The following is a 20,115-nucleotide window of genomic DNA, read 5'->3' as shown; positions in this document are numbered from 1 at the left end:
TGTTACTCAACTAGTTTCTCTAAATATTGAACTAATTATTTAAATGAATCCTCTATTAAATCTGGCTCTGTTGATGGTGCAAAATAGCAGAGAGCAACTGGCAGCCTTGCTTGTTGGGTTATCAGACCCTTCCTCTCCACCCAATCCAAATCACACTACAAAGAAAAGAAGGTATGGCTGTTGTATAAGTGCTTCTATAGAAGAAATTGATATTCCAAAGAATGATGGGGGAGCCATAGTCCACATTCTGAAATTATCTTTGGGAAACTTCATGCCTTTTTTTTTTAATTCCACCCTAGTTTTACGCAAGCAGTTGTCTTCTTGCCTCTCTACTTAGGTGTAGGCATCCTCTGGCTTTTTTTCTTGTTCCAAATAATACCAAAGGAGAGAAAACAGTGGGGTTCTTGATGCGGTGCATTTCTGTGATAGAAATACCTTATGTATTTCTGCTGGTACCTAATTTTTGAGAGAGGAGATAACTGCTGCAACTCTGCTTTTAAATGACACTCCAATTTCTTTGATGAGTGTGTAAAAAATCTGTTTTAGAGAGAGAGTTCTCTGGTGTGTTTCCTGTCCATCGCTGGTAGTAGATCTCTGATACTGTTGGTTGCAGTGGTCGCTCAAGTAGTGGTGGTGAAGATGAATGGTGGACGGGTAAAATTATAATTTTGAAAATAAAAACCTTTTCTTATGTTTGCCTCCAAAGGGTAAAACAGTCTTTTCGTCACCGATCATCAAAACCAGAGCCTTTTAGTGGCTTGGAGTTTTTGACTGTGTTCCCATTGCAGAGTGAAGAGTGTTTGAGTTTGATGGTAGGCTCCTGAGTTCAATTGATGGGTATTCTGTGGGTGGGGATTTCTCAGTAATTTTCTTATTTCCATTTTGTCTATCATCAGATTTCTACAATGGGTATTCAATCTTTCTTTCAATAATGATATTTTTTAATGGACCATGACAAAGGGGGTTTAGGATTGAGCACATTGTGGATGTGTTTTGGCCTCTTTTATGCAGCTAAGTTTCCGTTTTTTATTCTTCTGAAGTGATTTGATTGCATTCTGAAATGCGTACTGGTTTTCTTTTAGTCCATTTTTTATTCCACATACATCTTGCTGCTAAACTTTTAGTCCAAACTCATACCTTGGCTTATAAACATCATGTATGCCATTCCTTCATTGAGTAGCAAATTTTCTGGTGACAAGATGACTTGTTTTGGTTGCTGGCTTGCTCTTTTCACCAACAGTCATCTTTATTGTGAACTTGTTACCAATAACCATATGTAAAACAATTCTAGGAGGCTAGGATTACTGCCTTTGTGTTCACTTTGTTTACCTACTGTTGTTTGTGACTATAGACACCTTGCTAGTTCTTTTTTTTTCAAGGACACCTTGCTAGTTAATTCATATAGCTACATTAAATGAAATTTTGACACTGTTCAAATCTTAATACTCAACTTTCATTCAAAAATTATATTTGTGTGTCATCTCTTTTGGATGGAAGATGATGGATGTCATCAAGATACTACTGTTGGATTCACAACTGGGCCGCTTAGGTGATTAACATGTATGACAAAACCAATTATCAAAGTATCAGTATCAGGTATCATATCAGATAACTCGGATACGGATACAGATACGCTTTGGAAACGCATGGATACGAATGAAAGATATAGAAACGCTTGGATACACTAGTGAAATGCGTACAAACCACATAAATACATTAATCATACTAAACCAAAAGCTGAATTATCTATGAATAAGATATAAACACATGAGAAATGCATAATTCAATAGGCTATATGAAGAGAAATATTACAATAAACAATATCGGAACACTAGAACATTCAAACATTATACAATAATTATCACTCTTTCAATTTTTATTAATTTTGGGAATATTTATTAATTTAGTATTTATTTAAATAACAACTATTTTTAAATAATAAATATGTTTTCATTTTTAACATATGATGTTTTTATTTTACACATAATTGTAAAATAAAACAAATAAATCATTTAAGGTAGATAAAATAAATAATATTTAATTTTCAGTTTTGTTAATTTTTTTGGAAAAATTAAATCTTAAATTATTCGTTTCAGTTTTTATAATTATAATTTTTTGTTTTCCATTAATTTTGTTGGGAAAATTTATTTATTTAGTATTTTTATATAATAACTAGGTGGTTGATGTGTACAGAATGCATGTTATATACAAGTTTCACCAAGATCCTTCTTTTTTGTTTTTGAGAATTGATAGGCTTTCCACTGAATTTTGTAGGAAATTAAATTAACAAAATTTGGTAAACTTTTCAGTCATTTAATTTATTAGATTAGAGAATAATGAAGGTTGAATACAACTAGAAGAAAGAAATAAGCTTAATCTTAGCATCCTCTTTTCTTCTCTATCTACTATAAATTTTTCTTATACTTCATAATTTTCCAACGCAGATGGAAAGGGAAAGGCATCTCATACTAGCATCTATTGTTGGTGTTGCAATTTCTTCAATATATGTTGTGCTACCAATCTTAGAAGAATACCAAAATCATATAGACAGAAAGCCCTCTACTAATGAGATGTACAAAGGGTTGATTTGTTTGATCAACTTTATAAGAAAAGAGAGATTGATTGTTATAATCAATTAAGAATGGGGAAGGAGGCATTTGCATGGTTATGCAAAATACTTTGAGAGACCGGTAGAGTAAGTGATACAGTGTTTCCAAGCTTCTCCATATAGTTGCACACAATGTCAAGAATCGCACAATGAGCTTTCATTTTGACCGATTAGGTGAGACAGTAAGTCAACAATTCAATAGAGTCTTAGATGCAATCTTAATTTTAGAGGATAGATACTTAGTACAGCCAACTGGAATAGAGGTACCTCCAGAAATTAGATACAGGTCCGATCTCTAGCCTTATTTCAAGGTATTCACTACTTCCTCATTAATACTTTTTATTTAATCTTATAATTCATAACGAAATAATAATACCTAAAGTGGTGAAACTTGTAACTAGCAGGACTGTGTAGGAGCAATTGATGGCTCACATCTCCCTGTAAAAGTTCCAAATACAGAGGTTACTAGGTTTAGAGGTCATAAGTCATACCCTATCCAAAACATCTTAGTTGCATGCTCGTTCAATCTAAGATTTACATATGTCTTGCCAGGATGGAAAGGTGCAGCATCAAATTCTAGGGTGTTGAGTTTTGCCCTCCCAAGAGAACATAGACTTTATGTGCCAGAAGGTACAATAAAAATCACAAAAAATGCAAATATACATTTAATTTTGCTAGGTTACAATTATATTAATTTCATGCTTTTGTAATTAGGTAAATACTACCTAGCCTTTGTGGGTTTCCCACTAAAAACAGACTTTCTCATACCATATAGGAGCACTTGATATCATTTGAAAGAATGGAGGACACACCAAAAAATGTAAAGCAACTCCTCAATTTTTGTCATTTTTCTATAAGAAATATAATTGAAAAGATTTTCGGAGTGCTCAAGAAACGTTTTCCCATCATAGTATCTAAACAAGGAGTAGATGATGATGATGATGAGTGTGATGATGAACAAGAAGCACCACAAAGCTCTATGCCTTCTCAGCGTGCAAGTATGTAGATTGTAGAGATGGAGTTCTTCTACGTGAATCCATTGCAAATATGATGTGGAATGACCATCACTTGGCTCGGTCCCGCAATAGACGTAGATGAATTAGTTGTTCATCGTATATGTTTTTGGAAGTAATTTTTGTATTACTTTATAATGGACAGCTTCATATATGCACATATGAAAACATTAGGTGTTTCTATTATTAGTTTAAGTAAAATTACTTTTTTATTTAAATTCCTTTGTAAGATTTAATACAGATGCCTGAATTTATTGCATAGATGATAAATTTTTGCTTGTTACATAATTAATAGTATTTTACAGGAATGGAAGGACAAGGCAATGGGAGTGATGCTAAAATCAATAAAACCAACGTGACTTGGACTGTAGAAATGGACAATCACCTAATTGGTGTTTTGGATGAGCAAGTCAACTTTGGAAATAAAGTTGACAAAAGCTATAAAGGTGTCGCTTATACAGCTGCAAGTGGAGCTATTATCTCTAGGTTTGGAATAGATTGCAAAAAATATAATATTAGAAAGTGACTAAAAACTATTAAGAAAAAATGTGTTGTGCTCAAAGCTCTTCTGAACCAAAGTGGCTTCTCATGGAATGACCAAAGAAAGATAGTGGAAGCAGAGCCAAAAGTATGGGCAACCTACATAGAGGTGAGTGTAATTTTGCTTACTTATGATTTATATTGCATAACTTGAAACTTTGGAAATTGTGTACTAAATGTGTTTTGATCATTAGGGTCACCCAGAAGCCCAACAATTTCGAAGGAAGTCAATAACAAACTATGATCAATTGGTTCTGTGGAAATGACCAAGTGACAAAAACCGGTGCAGAAACTACAAGAGAGATTCTTAGACAATAGTCAAATTCAACTACTTATAACAGTTGAGATACTGGACAACACAGAGGATAACATTGATGATATTGACATTATAGGAGACCGTTCTTTGTAGGAAAAATCAACCAATGTCCCTAAGTGCATAGGGAAGTGAAAGGCTTTGGAGATGGTTGCAGACAAGATTGAGGAAGTGGCTACTAATCTTGGGAAGTTAAAAAGGGTTGTCAAACATGGTTTTAGAGTCTTTGGCAACAGAGAAGATTTGTTTAAGGATGCTACTTTGTGCCTTAGTAGGCTGCCAAATGATTTAATACTAAAAGCATATAGCATCCTTTCTAAGGATGAAAAACAAGCTATGACATTTTATGAAGTACCGAAAGGACTTAGGAAGGAGTGGATTCACATGACTGTAGGCATTAACAAGAGCCCATCCTATAGCAGCTTTGAAGACTTTTGATGGTTGAACATAGATGACTAGTATTATTGTTTATTTTTAAATTTGGATCTTGGCTATTGGTGCTGTTTGGGTAGACTTCTACTTTTAGAACTTAGGAAGGAGTGGATTCACATGACTGTAGGCATTAACAAGAGCCCGTCCTATAGCAGCTTTGAAGACTTTTGATGGTTGAACATAGATGACTAGTATTTTTGTTTATTTTTAAATTTGGATCTTGGCTATTGGTGCTGTTTGGGTAGACTTCTACTTTTGTACTTTTAGCAGTACCAAAGTATAAAGTACAAAAAATGTTTTTACTTTGGGGTTTTTGCTTTGAAAAACGTTTGGGTAAAACATTTTGTAAAGTATGCTTTCCGGAACAAAAGAACTATTTCTTGTTTGGTTAAAGCACGTTTGTCCATACTTCCGGTGACAGTTTCCGGTGGTTTGGTGGCTGAGACCGGCGATGACAGTGTAACTCTAATAGCGGCGAACGGAGGTAGGGCCGAGAGTTGTATCAGAAGGTGGTCACACGTAACCACCCATTCACACAAAAGCGGAAGTACTATTTTGCCAAAAGCATGAAGTATAAAAATCCGACTTCGTGCTTTTGGGGTATTTGTACTTTTAAAAAGTATAAAAGCAGAAGCACAAAGTATACAATACAAACACTATATCGTACTTCTGTACTTTCAAAAGTTTGAAAGTACTTTAAAGTCTATCCAAACAGGGCCTTAGTTTTTACAAAGTGTTTTGAGCTGTAAAGATTATTTCTGCACCTCTTTTTTGTATTTTGTTTCTGATGCACAAAAGTTTTGATTAATAGACTATAACACATTGTGTTACCCGTGCACATTCTTTTGTATATTTTTTGTGGTGCATGGATCTTAGGAATTGGCAATGGGAAGAAAACTGCTAATGGCGAGGCAACACCCCTATACCTTATGATTTTCTTGTTGAAATCTACCAAATTTCACATTGGTCTGTAAACCTAAACTTTTTTTTAACATCTCTTTTTGTAGATTTATGCTAACTGCAGGAATTGTCAAAGCATACCCTATAAGGTAACACTCTTGGAACTTGTGATTTTGTTGTTCAAATCTACCAAAATACATTAATTTAGGATCTGATCTTTGATAAGCTTTGATAAGTCAAAAAATATTGCTAGTGCCTTTGAACTTTAGTTGGTGAGATTGTTGAACTCCATGATGAAAAGCCCACCTTTCAGATTGTTAACTTATTTTTAATGTATTTTTCTCTAAAAATTATACTCCAGAGAGATGTCTTCAGATTGTTGAACTCCATGATGTATGTAGGTGTTATGAACGCATTCCTCGGGAAGACATACCGTCGCCACCGGCAGCAACAGGCACCTGACCCACCACCAGCAGCAACAGTGATTCAATCCTACCCAGTTCGGCAACAGCAGCCTTATCTAGATTAGATTAGATCATCTTGCTTGTTCTTATCTAATTGTTCTTATCTTATTCTATTGCTCTTATCTTATCTTGTTAATAGCTTATCAGATTAGGATTAGCTAATCTTATCCTTAGCAAGATAGAACTGGAAGTCTCCCTATTCAGCAAGGAGACTCCCTTTGATTAGGACTCTTGTAATCTCCTATTTAAGGAGACCCCATTATTGAATGAAGATATCAAATTTCCAGTCAAGAAAGAGAGTAAAAGGAGAGTTAGGTGATCTCTTGGACAAATCACCCTCTAGGACGCCAAGATAGGTTCAGCTAGGAAGGGGAGGAACAAGGGAAAACAGGAGCTTTTCCCCGTGGACCGACCCGTGACGCGATCCTATTCCCGGGCCCATAACAGTAGGTATAGCCTAAAGGGAATATGAAAATACTAGAATTTGGGAGGATTGGCCAATTGATGGGGGAAATGATTCATGCAGAAGTTGTTATATTTATGGCATTATAATATATCCAAAGTTTGATATACAGATTAAACCAATGTTCTGAAACAAGACTGATCTGGTGAATATGATATTTGGTGTTTTCACAAAAAAGGTGAAAACTGGTCTGTTCTTGACAGGCTGAAATATTTGATCAACCAGTTCACTTCAATAAAAACTGGCCTGTTTTGGTAGTTCTGAGGTTGATCAACCAAATTATATGGAGGCAGCTACCTTGCTTGAACCAGGTCCCCTAATTGGTGTGTTCTATGTAAAACTCAGAATGAGGGCTGTCACCACTTACTAATCTCTTGCTCCTTTACTGCAGCTTTATGGAATTGGATTTTTATGTTGTTTGAGTGTAGGTGGAACCTATCATTTGATACTAGCTTGTCGTTTAGTCCATCTACCTTTGTATGGCATACAAAGAGAGGGAAAAAAGGAACACCAGAATTTTGTTGTGGACTATTTGGGAAAAAAGGAACACCAGAATTTTTTGTGAAAAGGAAAGGAGATTTGCAGAAGTTAAAGAATGTATTTTGACAAGGGCAATTCAGTGGCTGAAAACTCTAAATCTCTTTGATGCATACTCTTTCGATGACTAAGGAGAAGCTGGTTAGCAGTGGCTAATACTTCTACCAGAAATGACAGATATGTGGTTTAATGGATGCCACCTAGGGAGGTGTTTAATAAGCTGAACTTTGATGGGAGTAGCCGAGGTAACCCTGGTATAGGAGGAGTGCTGAGAAATAAAGACAGTAGCATTATATCTTTGTATTCAGGTCCTGTGAGTGTGGGAGACTCTAAAAGGGCCGAATTACTTGCTGTTGTGCAAGGAATCCAGATCACAAACCAGCTAGGAATAGAGCATCTGATTATTGAAGGGGACTCCTAAGTGATAGTGGGTTAATTGGAGGATCCGGACTCTGTGATCTGGGGATTTAGAGATCTTCTCAAAAGGGTTAAATGGCCAACAAGGAATATGACAATCAGAGTTCAGTGGGTAGCAGATCAGCAAACTCAATGGCTGATTCACTTGCAAAACAGGGGCGTTTCTCAGGCTACTTTATTTTGGGATTCTGTGTAATTTCTTTTGAACTTATAATTCAGTAACTAGTTTTAAAGGAAAGGTTGCACCTCGTGCCTTTCCTTGGGCTGCATGTAACTCTTATTTGCTGGTTTAATAAAATCTTACTCATTTATCGAAAAAAAAGTACTTTAATAGTTTAATATAATCATCAATAATTATATTAAAGTACTAAAATTATTGGTCAATACTATCAATGAAATTACAATAATAGCCTTTAGTACAACTGTTATTTACCGATGGAAAAAAGTACCATAACTCCTCTTATGGACCCTTACTTAGACCTATAACAGTAAATAAGCAAATCCTACTACACCTAGAATTCAGGAAAGTCTATAAATACCATATTGGCACTCAAATTTTAACTTTAATTCCTATAGAACTCCAAAGAACTTGTAAAATTCTACTTTTTTAACCAACTTTGCTAACCAAGCAATTAGATAAATAAATTCCTAATTACAATATTGTTGGAAAGATTACAAAACTCAAAATCTCTCTCTCTCTCTCTCTCCCCTTCACTTTTCTATTTCTTCTCTTTTGTTGGAGTTCCATCACTGTTTCATCTCTGTTTTTAGCCAGCACAAGATTTTACCATTGCACCAAGCAATGTCCCCTCCTTTCTTCAATCTATCATCCTTTCTATTTCCCACCTAGTGGAACCCTAGGTTCCCCTCCCCCAACGGGTTTATTTCAAATTTGTCTTTCTTATCTAACACCTATCCATCTAAACATATTTAGGATCTAAATAATTATCTCGCGATTTACTCAGAACTGTACTTCTTAAGTGAGAAAATGCACATTTCCTTGGACTTAAGGAATGTTCTATAGACCCATACAAACATCACATGTGCAAAATTCTTCCAGGAACTTGGATCTAGAAGATCAAGAATGCAATGTGGAAAAAAATAACAAATAAATTGGGAATATGTTCAGCATAAACATAACATTTTACAATCAATAAGCACTTGGAAGAATAGCACGAAGAATAAAGTTCAACCCTAAGCACTTCGAAGCAAGAGGTGAACAAAAAAAATAGCATGAAGAATAAAGTTCTTACAAATTGGAAGAATCAATGTAGTTGCAAACAACAACAATTTTCCCCAACCATAACAATCCTTTGCACTGGATTTTCTGTTCTTGGGAAACATCTCCAAACAAACGCCACTTCTTGTAGCGTAAGTCATATAAGATCAACCCATGAACACCAGCAACTGCCAGGTACATTCCATCCTTACTGGCCACAACATGCAAAAGTGGCCAGTTTTGGGAGATATAAGATACCTGAGAAAAAAGAACAATTATATTAGGAATATCTACATAAACGTACAAAAATGAAAAGTAAGAACAGGCATGTAACTTAAACACATAACTGGTAGATTAAGATGTAGAAGCTTAAGTTCATCAGTATCTTCAGACTGCACAATAAGCAATCTGTCATCACTATAAATCACTTGGCGAACATATGTTGTCCCTGAAACTCCTCTATTAAGGCAACATTTCCCAAAAGAAAATGAAAGAATTCTCTCTGAAGATCCTTCCTCAATTACATAAAGTCTATATCCATATTCATCCCACTGCATAAGTGAGGTGCCTCCCATCAATGGTTCATATTTAAGATCCTGGTGCGGCTTCACCATTGGAGAAGAGACAGAACTTATACCAATTTGGCGTATTGTAGACATCAAACGACAACCAGAAACTGACCAAACGGTAAGTCCTCTCAATTTCCATCCAACTGCGAAAGCAGAATTGTCAGGTGTCCATGCTATACAACTGACAGAACCAGTATCTTCCATAGAATATCTGCACGGGTCATCAGCATGTCATAGAAACATGCATGATGAAATTTTAACGTCAGTGTATAATAATTTGTAATGAAAGGCATTTATGGTATAAAATAAATAAATATAACTCCATGGTAAACACGTGGCCGAATTTCTTCATATTATTCTGCAATACTGAGTCACATGTATTTAAAACAATTAAGAAAATTAATAATTGAGAACAATATATCTGATTTCTACAAATGCAAGAATGCAATAACACAGAAATTAAAAGCAGCAGCAGACAACACACCAGTAAATCAAAAAACCTACCAAGGAGCCTTCTCATTGTTTGGAGTTGGCAACAAGAATTATGATGCCTCCAGTCCACTCTATTTAGAACTACATCAAAGTTTATTTCATCAAATGATTTCCTGTTACCTATATTATCATTGCTATCCAATCATTGTCATTCTAGTAGCAAGTAACTATCCCCACTAGCCCCAAAACTGGCCTCTTGAGCACATGAGCGACGACCCCGATGGATTCACCATATCATGTTACATACCAAGGTCAATACTAAGCTCCAACCAGCATACAATTAACTTTTCTACTGATAACAGAGAAATTCAATTAAGGATCAATCGAAAGAAGGAAATACAAGACATGTAAAAAGAAGAAAAGAAAATACCCAACCCTGGACCAATAGATTAGTTTGATACAACATTTGAGGAAGATTATAAAGCCTTTAAGGACATTACCTAGAAGGGAAAAGACCCAACCACAAGTGCTTTTGGCAAGATGATCATTCTAAGGAATTTGGCTGATTGTGGTCATAGGGGTATTTTCATCATTTTCACCGTTGTATGTGGACCAAGCATGTTAGTTTGATCAGTCTAATAATAGTTTATTCATGTTCAAATTTTTAGTTATTTGTTAAGTACTTTAAGAGTTATTTAGTTTTCTTTAAGCTGGTTTATGAGTGGCATATCTGTAATTTTGAGTTTTCCTAGTTGAGACTTGAGAAATGAGTTTGGCTGATGCTAGACAGCTAGACATCTCTGTATATGTATAAAGTTTCAAAAATGTGGCCAATGAACTTCAGAGCATACTTTTCTGCTCGTATGACTTGTGGTTAGAAATGCCCAAGGCCCTAGAGCGATTCTAGGAACCTTAGAAGTGATTCCTAGGTTTCTCTTCTTTATCTCTCTTCTCCCATCTTCCCCTTTAAGATGTTGAACTCAGCCACCCAGAGCCATCAAAGACCTGAGAAAAAGTGATAAGGAACCATTACCTATCAACTAAATAACTAAATTTGATACCAGGTAAGTATCATCTTAATTTGCTTCAATTTTCAGCACTAAACTAGCTTCTCGATAACATCATACAGTCATAACCCTAGACAAACCCCTCATCCCCTTCGCTAGACCTACACCCTGGCCCCTCAACCTCAAACCATGGACCTAACCCCTTATCATCATCATTTACTTTTCAGCTTCCATCAAATTAGTCACCAGCCCAGCTTTGAATCAATCCTACATCAATGAGTATCAGAGTAGGCAGTCCTTTTTTATAATAAAATTTTATTAAGAAAGGAAAAGGCTTTACAAAAGAAAGGTAACAAGCAGTCACCCACAAGGACCTACATCTACATTGCTCTAGTATCTTTCAATTCAATTTGATTCTCTAATTTAAATTATTTGAATTATTCTTTGTTTCTTTGTCTAGCCTCCAGGAGATTATCCTCAATGAACAGGTTTATGAAGATATAATTGTAAACTACAACAGAATCTATGGACGAATTAGAGAATAATAGGGGTGATCATGAAAAACCAAAAAACTGAACCAAACCGATGAGACCAAATTGAAAGTTCCAGTTAACCAAACCGATCGGTTTGGTTTCAGTTCAGTATTTCTGAAAAACCAAAGGTACCAGTTCAGTTTCAGTTAACCAATATAAAAAACTGGCAGCTAACCGAACCAACCGGTTAACCAATATAAAAAAAAAAAAAAAATTATTTCCTTTTGAAGGGCTACACAGCGGGGGTAGCCCATCCCCCAACCCAGGTGCAGGCGGGATTCGATCCCAAGTCTCCGATAAGACCAGCAGGAGGCCTTACCAACCAGCTGGTTGGCACCTTGTTTATATTATGTATATATTATAATTGAATATTTATGCATTATATATATAAATATATTTATAATATATAATTTATTATTTATAATATTATATTATATTTTTTCTAGTTTTTATTATATATTTATACATTTATTTATAATACATAGTACAAATAAAAAACCCAAAAACCGATGAACTGAACCGGTGGTTAACCAAACCAATCAACTGGTTAACTGACCAGCTTCAGTTACCGGTTTTCTAAAAACTGGTACTACCAATTTGGTACTACTAGAGAATGAATAGCTGCCCTGCAGGGTTGGATATAAATCTTCAAACATATGCAAGTCTCCCCTATATGCTTTTCAACCCACAAATGTTCTATAGAAGCATCATCTTGAGGATGGTCAACATTTTGGTTGAGTTAATTAAAACTCCCCTTTATCTAAGTAAACACATTTAGCAGTCTATCACCAGTAATGGTGTTTAGGCAGATTTGGGTAGGTTTTATCTGAGCTTCAATCCATCTGTCTAACCCACCAACCCATTATTGACCTATTCAATTAGATACTAAATGGGTAAAACCCAAACCAACCTGCCCAACCTGTTAAGAGGTGACCAATATCTTCCACTAGTGATGAGCCAAAATTCTTTGGATGATTACCAAAAAAAGCCATGGTTGATCAGATTTTTAACTTGTCGGCCCACCATCTAGAAAATTGTTGTAGATCTGATGATGGTTTGGATTACCATCACATCTATCACACGGATGGATTAGAGCTCACTAAATAGAAATCATTCTTCACATGGAAAATTGATTCTAGATTTGCTAGTTAAATTTAGGAGAGGGGAACCTAGAACTGAATGTTGAGTCAGATGTTCATGAGCACAAGCACATGCAGAATGTCTGGACATTTGGCACATGCAGAATAAAAGTTTTCAACTCTGGTTAGTACCATCAATCAAGTCAGAAAACTTATGATCTCAAAAATTTGATTTTAAAGGAAATGGTAGTGCAATGTGCAGTTATCATACCTGTAGGCTAATGACTAAACCATAGAGCAATCTTGATCCTCTGTTGGACACATAAACTATAGTGGGTGTATCAATTATTTGTTCTATTAGTTTATAAAATACTAATTTTGAATATTATTCCTTTTAATTTGTAGTTGGAGTTGTTGAATATAATATATATTATTTATTTGAATTAATTGTGAACGTTAAAGTGAGTAAAATTTAATGCATTCCATTTATTATCATAAAATGAATACTGGTGTAGTGGTTAAGAGTGCGATTGGTGGGAAGCGACGGCAGCAAACCAGATGCCAGAGAGAAATTTTGAATATTATTCCTTTGTACTCTTTTGCATCTGATTCATTCTTCCAATCAATACATTGATAATGATCAAGTTCCCTCTACATGGAGGTTAGAGCTGAGTAGTAACCTGACAGACTTTTCTCCCACTATTTACAATTGGAGGACTCAACCTGTAGTTGATAAATACAAGCATAGTGCCTCTGCTCAAAGAAAGTTGCCTTAGCCTGGTCCCACATCTCCTTCACGGTTTCAGCCCACATAAAGTTATTTCTCAGACTTGGATGAATAGATGCAACAAGCCAAAACATGATTAGATAATTCTCTTGAACCCACTTATCATGGGCTGCACCAGCCTCTTTGGGTTGAGGAATATCACCAAACAAATATTCAAGCTTTCCTCTAGACCCAACATACAGCTTGACACTTTTGGACCACTCCAAATAGTTCAGTCCATCAAGGACTGTAATGGCAATAAGGAAGCCCCAGTTTTCAGCCTTTGGGCTAACCATATTCTGACCTCCAAAAACTTCAAGCATGGCTGAATCATCAGTCAACATTGTTCAAGTGCAGCAAGCAACGATCCCACAATACTTTCAACAAACAACTAACAGTGCCAACAAGAGAATGACCAGGTCTGTTTTTTTTTTCTTTTTTCTTTTTTCTTTTTAGAGATTAACAGTCCTCTTCAAGAAATCAAGCACTCTACACTGAGCACCTTCATAAGAAATTAATAGAGTGTAGGACCCCTCCCAACACTACCAAGCCAAAAAAAAAATAAAAAACAAACATTGAAGAAGAACCTTACAGCCAAACTTCACAGAAAAAACAGACTGTAACAATCTTGAACCTTGCAAGAAAAGGAAGGCACTTCCACCACAAACAAACCAGTACAATAAACAACAACAGGTCTAGTCACTAGAGATCTAAAAACAAGGCTTACACCACAGCTGGTTGGATCTCAGAGCACAATGACACCTCTCTAAACACTCAGCAATCAATCACAGGAGACGAGTAAAACGCCCAAACAATTACCTTATTGGTCCCACGACCAGAAAAGGGAAAAAACACAAAAACCCTTACCCAATCAGGTCCTTCTCATAGTTGAGTAGTCACAGTCTTTCCAGAGAAACCTGAGAAAGAGAAAAGAGAGAAAATAAGATATACTCGAGCTCCTCTTGCAATCAGACCTGCTCTGATACCATCTGGAAAGGAAAAGAAGAAAGAAAGGAGAAGAAGAGAGCAGAAAAGACAGTGGATGACATGCTGAGGAAGTGGGGTGAGATTGCTAGTTGTACCCAAACTAAAGCAGTAATGAGTGTGTCTTGGACTCCCCCACCTGTGGGTTTCATAAAACTAAACTTTGATGGAAGTAGCAAAGGGAACCCTGGACAATCAGGGATTGGGGGTGTTTTCAGGGATGAGAATGGGGTTGTTTCTGCCATGTTCTCAGGCCCAATTGGAGTGGGTGACTCTCTCAGAGTTGAGATCCATGCAGTTATGGAAGGAGTCCAGAAAGCTAGGGAGATGAATCTCAGAAAACTCATAATTGAAGGGGACTCGGAGGTGGTGGTAGGGTGGCTGAATAAAGACGATAGTGGCTTATGGAGATAGAACAATATGAGGAGGAAAGTCAGATGGCTGGCTCGGGAAATGGAAGTTAAAATCAGTTGGGTAAAAACATCAGCTAATTCTTTTGCTGATGGGTTAGCAAGGGGTGGACAGGGAGTCAATGTTCTGGGCACAGCTGTAATTTAAATCTCTTCTTTCCTTTTTCCTTTTTCCTTTTTCCTTTTTCCTTTTTCCCTTTTCCTTTTCTCTTTCTCTCTTTTTCATTTCTTGGGGCTCAAGCTGAAGGTGGAAGATAAGAAAGTTTGTCTTCCTCTTCGTAATTCCCACTGTGATAATTAATGAACTGTGTTATTGATCTAAAAAAAGAGAGCAGAAAAGAGAGAAAGGATTGCCAAAAAAGTGTTGGGGGCGGCACTCCACTTGACTTACATATTAGGGTATTCAAATAAAAGGGGATATTACAAGAATAACCCTGATTACAACTTAACAGAGAAAACATATAAAACAGGCCCACTAACAGCCCAGAAACAGTCCTAATAACATTGCTAATAACAAAACATATCCATACCAAATGCCTGTGAAACTAAAGCAGAGTGCAAATTTGCTTCGGTTCAGCATTTACACTCTTACTAAATGCAGTCTAGTGTGCAAAGGGTCTTATGTACCTGTTTTGTTCAGATCAATATAATACAATACTTGAAGGTACCACCAACTGGCTCAATTGGTAAGGTCTTTGGCTGGTTGTAGCGAAGACTTAGGATCAAATCCCGCCTTCACCAAGTTTTGGGGGGGGTATGAGTATGTGGCTCAAAGACAAAAGGAAAGTTAATAACAGCTGAACATAGATTGCCACAAAAATAGCAAAAGAGAATCTTCACAAAATACTGAATCTTACTGGCTTAATAATGACGTGTAAGACTTACCCCCAATCATACAAAGATACAGTGCGAAGAAGTGATACAGATTCAGCCAGATCATATAACTGAACAACACCTCTAGTGGTACCAATTGCAATGATTTGTTGGTCTGAAGCTACAGAAGCACAAACAGCATCACTACAATCCAGCCATCTTTCAGCCTTGATAAACTCAGTATGCTTTAAACCTTTCTTGCTTATAGAGCACAGTGCAAGTTTTCCATCAGAATATAACACAACCAGCAAGGGTAACGAGAGCTCCAGATGGATAACAGAATAACTGTGGAAAGAATTATCATTGGGCGTCACAACTCTCAAAGCTTCTGAAGAAGACCCATTGTCCAAGGAATGCTGTGCTACAGTGACTTCATTGCTGCCATGTGGATGTGAGCGTAGTTCAAGTGCCTCACAGAACTGTATGACAAAAAGTAATTAAAGTAGAAAACTAATTGCATAAATCAAAACAAAAATATTAATAACATCACTCAATAGCCTCACTTGTACTAAAAAGAGTTGCATGATAAAAATACAATACAAAGATGTGGTTCTCTATTGAGTATATGCATCATGGTTTGAAGTATTCCATTCTCAGTCACATTATGCATACCTCCCCCTTCCAGGATATAAGATGTAAAGATCCATTTGAGAGTCCAACAAGTAGATGCTTGTTGTCACATACAATATTGCTCCTAAAAAAGTGATCAAGATAACTATTAAGATCACTATTAAAACATACAACTATAAAAGCACGCCTCAAATGGTTTGGAAGCAGCACTTACATTGTCAAGTTCATATCTGAAAAAGGCACCTGCTCACTGAGAAGTAAAGAAATAGTTGCAAGAAATAGTGCAGATGAATGCTTCCCTCCAATTTGTAATCTCTTCTCTGTAATCTGGATCTTAAAAATGTGAAGAAAGAATGAAGATGTCTGCAGGAAATGAAGAGGATCAAAAAAATAAATAAATAAAAGTTACAATCTTAAGAATAATATAGAGTTATCCAAGAAGAAGCGCATAAATTGCATACTAGAGATAAAAGATGGAGTAGGAAAAGGAAACAAACACTTGCAATTCTTGCACACCTTACTTGAATCTTTTCATGTTCTTCAACAATATAATGACTATCTTGGTTAATATCTACTTAACAAGAAAGTTCCATTTTATGAAAATCTGTTGTGTCAGACAATTTCATTTTCCTGATTCAAAAACTACGCCACGTCTACAATGCAAAACTCCTTCCAGAATTTTGCAAGTTTCCATGTGATTACCTCTCAAATCAGCAGTGGGTACTGACACACATAAGTATTTTTGTCACATACGTCTGATTATTTTTCCCAGTCACAATGAACTTATAATAAGGAAATACAAGCACATAGAAGCCAAAAATACAAGTAGAACAACAATCAGTTTTTAAACATATTACTAAACCAGGTGCAGGAGGACCAATTATCCTCCGTGTAAGTCTGCAAATTATCTTCTTTTCTGTACCATGTAAGATCATCACCAAATACGCTTCGCAATTAAACCCTAAAGTATGGTCTTTGACATTCACAAATGCATAAAACTTCCACTGATAAAAGGAGTATAACGTAGTACAATTAACATAAATCAGGCATTTTCCAAAAAAATTGCTAAGGTAAAAGTATAATTAATAAGAAACAAACGCCATTCAATTAATTGAATAATCCACTCCTCAGAAGGGTGGGGGAACTAAAATTCACGATAAACCCATAAAAAACTTACAAGAACGGCAACCATTTTGGCGTCCGGACTCCAGACAGCCTGCAAATTCTCCCCCTCTCTTAGCAGTGAATTCGAATCTCTCGTGTACTTCCCTAACCTCACCTTATTCTGATCCGGAACTAGGGCAATGTTAGAAAATACAATACAAAAGGAAAAACTGCAACAATACCAAGAGAGATCGAAGAACAACAGAATTTGAAATCTTAAATAAGAACCAAAAGAAATCAAACCTGGGAAGAGCTCCAGAGTTCTATGTGGGAGGGAGCAACAACGAGCAACAAGCGATTGATGACTTTGAGATAGACGATCTGCTCGGAAACCGGGCAGGCCCCTGGTTGAAGAGGGATGACCTGAGGCCACCCGTATGCCATATACATATTGGATCACTGTAATTTGTCAGCGAACAGGGTCGGGAGAAGGATGAAGACGAGAAGTCAGAGGGATCCGATCCAAATGAGAATCCAGCAGCACAAAGAATACATTACATTTCAAGGAGGGATAGAACCTTCCCCCACCTGCTCTTTCTCCTTATTGCGTGAATCAGAAAATAATCAAGAAATGATTGTTAAACCCCCGGTTTGGCTTTGGCATTTTCAGTTTAACGAAGTATTTCTCTTTTGTACTTGTACGTATCACGTTCTCAGGTCTCACCATTCGCATCTGCAGATCTCAGTAGTTAACTTTTATTTCTGGAAAGACTGGTATAACCTCCTATCGACCCACACGGTGACTAATTACTCGGGTCAAGTAGGGGATTCCCTACATAACCCACCCTATTTCCCCAATGGTAAGAGATGATCCGGCAGATCTGAAGAGTTCACTGCATGGTCCTCCATGCCTGATAGGCTTCGGGAAGCGCGCCCTGAGAAATGCTAAAAACGAATCATGGAATTGGGATTAAAAAACTAAGGCCCCGTGGGGTCCGAAATCGCAATCAGAATGGGCTATTCCAATCAAGGTTTTAAAAACTGATCCGGAAATGGAACTATTCTACCTACTGGTTTCTGAGTTAGTGGTTTGACCATTCGGGTCAAACGGTTCGGACGGTTTACATTAAGGGATTTTAAATCTGATGAACCAAATGGACCCTAATATTTGAGATCGGAATCTACTTTTATTTTTTATTTTATGGTAAAAATAGGAGGAGCTACACAACGGGGTAACCCGACCCCTCAAATCATCCCAGCAAATAGAATTTAAACACCTAGGAATATTAGCATTACAAAGAGAGATAATTTCATTAGGATTAGAAAGAGCTTCCTTGATCGTATGGTCTGCTGCTTGATTGGCATCCTTGAAAACGTGATGGTAATTCAATCTGCACCTTAGATATTTGTTGATCTTCTTGCAATTTTCTAAAATTGTCCTCATCCTCCATAGGTAGTACGGCTTCTTCTTAAGGCATGAGATGATGAGTCTCCTTCAATTAGAATAGGAAAGTCTCTATAATTCAAAGCCATGCGTCTCCCAAGCTTCAACCACATTTATGGAAGTAATTCTTATATGGTATGCTTTGTTTTTAATATCTTCTAATCAAGAACAAAGTAAACATTTACATTGTTTCAATTTTGTTGGCGTTTGGAGGGAGTATCCTGAATTCCACACTAACCAAAGTCCTCCATATTGCCATTCATCAAGTACAATAAAATAATTAAAACCTGTCAATCTATGAAGAATTTTATTTGCTTTGATTTCAGTACATAGGAAGAAAATGTCAAATTTAACCCGACAGAGGAGATGATTTAGGTTTCAAACTATCAAGTGACTCTTCCCTCGGCAATTCCAGATAGGATGATCATGGCTGACTTGGTGGCGTATTTTGGCCTACCACCCCGGCCATTTCAATAGATGAAGAATTTTCCATGCTTGATTGATGATTCCTCAAAAATTTTAAAGGATGGCTTCTCTTCCCTTGTGGCATACTTGTGCAATATTTTTTACGAAGAGCTCTTTTTTCATTCGTGTGGGTGGTACTGTCCTATCATGGTTATGTGTGTAGTGGGTGATAACGTCCTCTTCGGTTCTGTTGGATGTATAACCGTCAGCTCGTATTCATTGCTAGTGGGTCGCATGTTTCAATGGGTGTGTTGGGCTTCGTGCTCTTCATTCAAATTGGTTGTTATGTGTTGTGGCAGTAGTTTTAAATTTGATGTATGGGCGTCCTGCCTTTTTCAAGGACAGTAATGTAAATATGTAACGGTCGGTATTTTGGCTCTACGTTGGCAAGTGGCTGTTAATCATTTGTTTTACCTCCATATGACACCATTTGAGTTGTCAGTGCAAATGGAATTGCTATAATGGGTACCATTCTCTTCAACCTTCGTCTTTGCATTTGCTTTTCTACTGAAGTGGTTCTGCTTAGTTTTGATTTTCTTGTTTATTTTCTTTCTTTCGTGGTTTGCCCGTGTTTGATGTTAATGGCTCCCTGCAAGGGAAAGAAGGTTGTGTAATCTGACTGTCCCTTCGTTGATTTTGTAAGGGATGTGGACATTGCATGTGGAACTACTCTCTGAATACAAGTCCAAAAAGATTGTTGATCGTGGGAAGGGTTTCTAACCTTCCATGCCAGTGTCCAGGGGGAAGGATGGCGAGTTCAACGTGGTGGAAGGAAATGAGATTACATGTTTGTATGGTCATTTGAAGCGCACCATTTCCTTCAAGTGTTCTAAATTGAGGATTGATGGTTCTAAGTTCTTTGTAAGTTTCATAGCATGGGCTCTTCTCATCCTAGAAAACCCCATGTATTGTTGGTTGATCCACAACGTTGGGTTATTGAGCTTTGTTGACTATTTCCTAGACCTTCCAGGTA

At 36.7% G+C, this 20,115-nt stretch overlaps 1 protein-coding gene across 1 annotated transcript in view; it reads right to left on the bottom strand.

The window, feature by feature from the left end:
- Positions 1-18,172, bottom strand: part of LOC148848752 (uncharacterized) — a 64,382-nt gene extending 46,210 nt beyond the window's left edge. The window contains exons 1-7 of the mRNA XM_088951138.1: positions 17,537-18,172; positions 17,307-17,414; positions 16,344-16,492; positions 16,172-16,253; positions 15,572-15,978; positions 9,254-9,686; positions 8,941-9,164 (exon numbers count right to left, since the gene is read on the bottom strand). Of these exons, the coding sequence (XP_088807264.1) occupies positions 8,941-9,164; positions 9,254-9,686; positions 15,572-15,978; positions 16,172-16,253; positions 16,344-16,492; positions 17,307-17,414; positions 17,537-17,683 (1,550 nt within the window). The 5' untranslated portion in view covers positions 17,684-18,172. The remainder of the gene's footprint in view (positions 1-8,940; positions 9,165-9,253; positions 9,687-15,571; positions 15,979-16,171; positions 16,254-16,343; positions 16,493-17,306; positions 17,415-17,536) is intronic.
- Between the last annotated feature and the right edge of the window lie 1,943 nt (positions 18,173-20,115).

The sequence above is a fragment of the Nelumbo lutea genome, chromosome 6, assembly GCF_056320005.1.
Source record: "Nelumbo lutea isolate HS-2025 chromosome 6, American lotus-T2T, whole genome shotgun sequence".
NCBI classification, from domain to species: Eukaryota; Viridiplantae; Streptophyta; class Magnoliopsida; order Proteales; family Nelumbonaceae; genus Nelumbo; species Nelumbo lutea.
The sequence above is the reverse complement of the archived record's forward strand: the minus strand, read 5'-3'. Positions and strand labels throughout refer to the sequence as shown.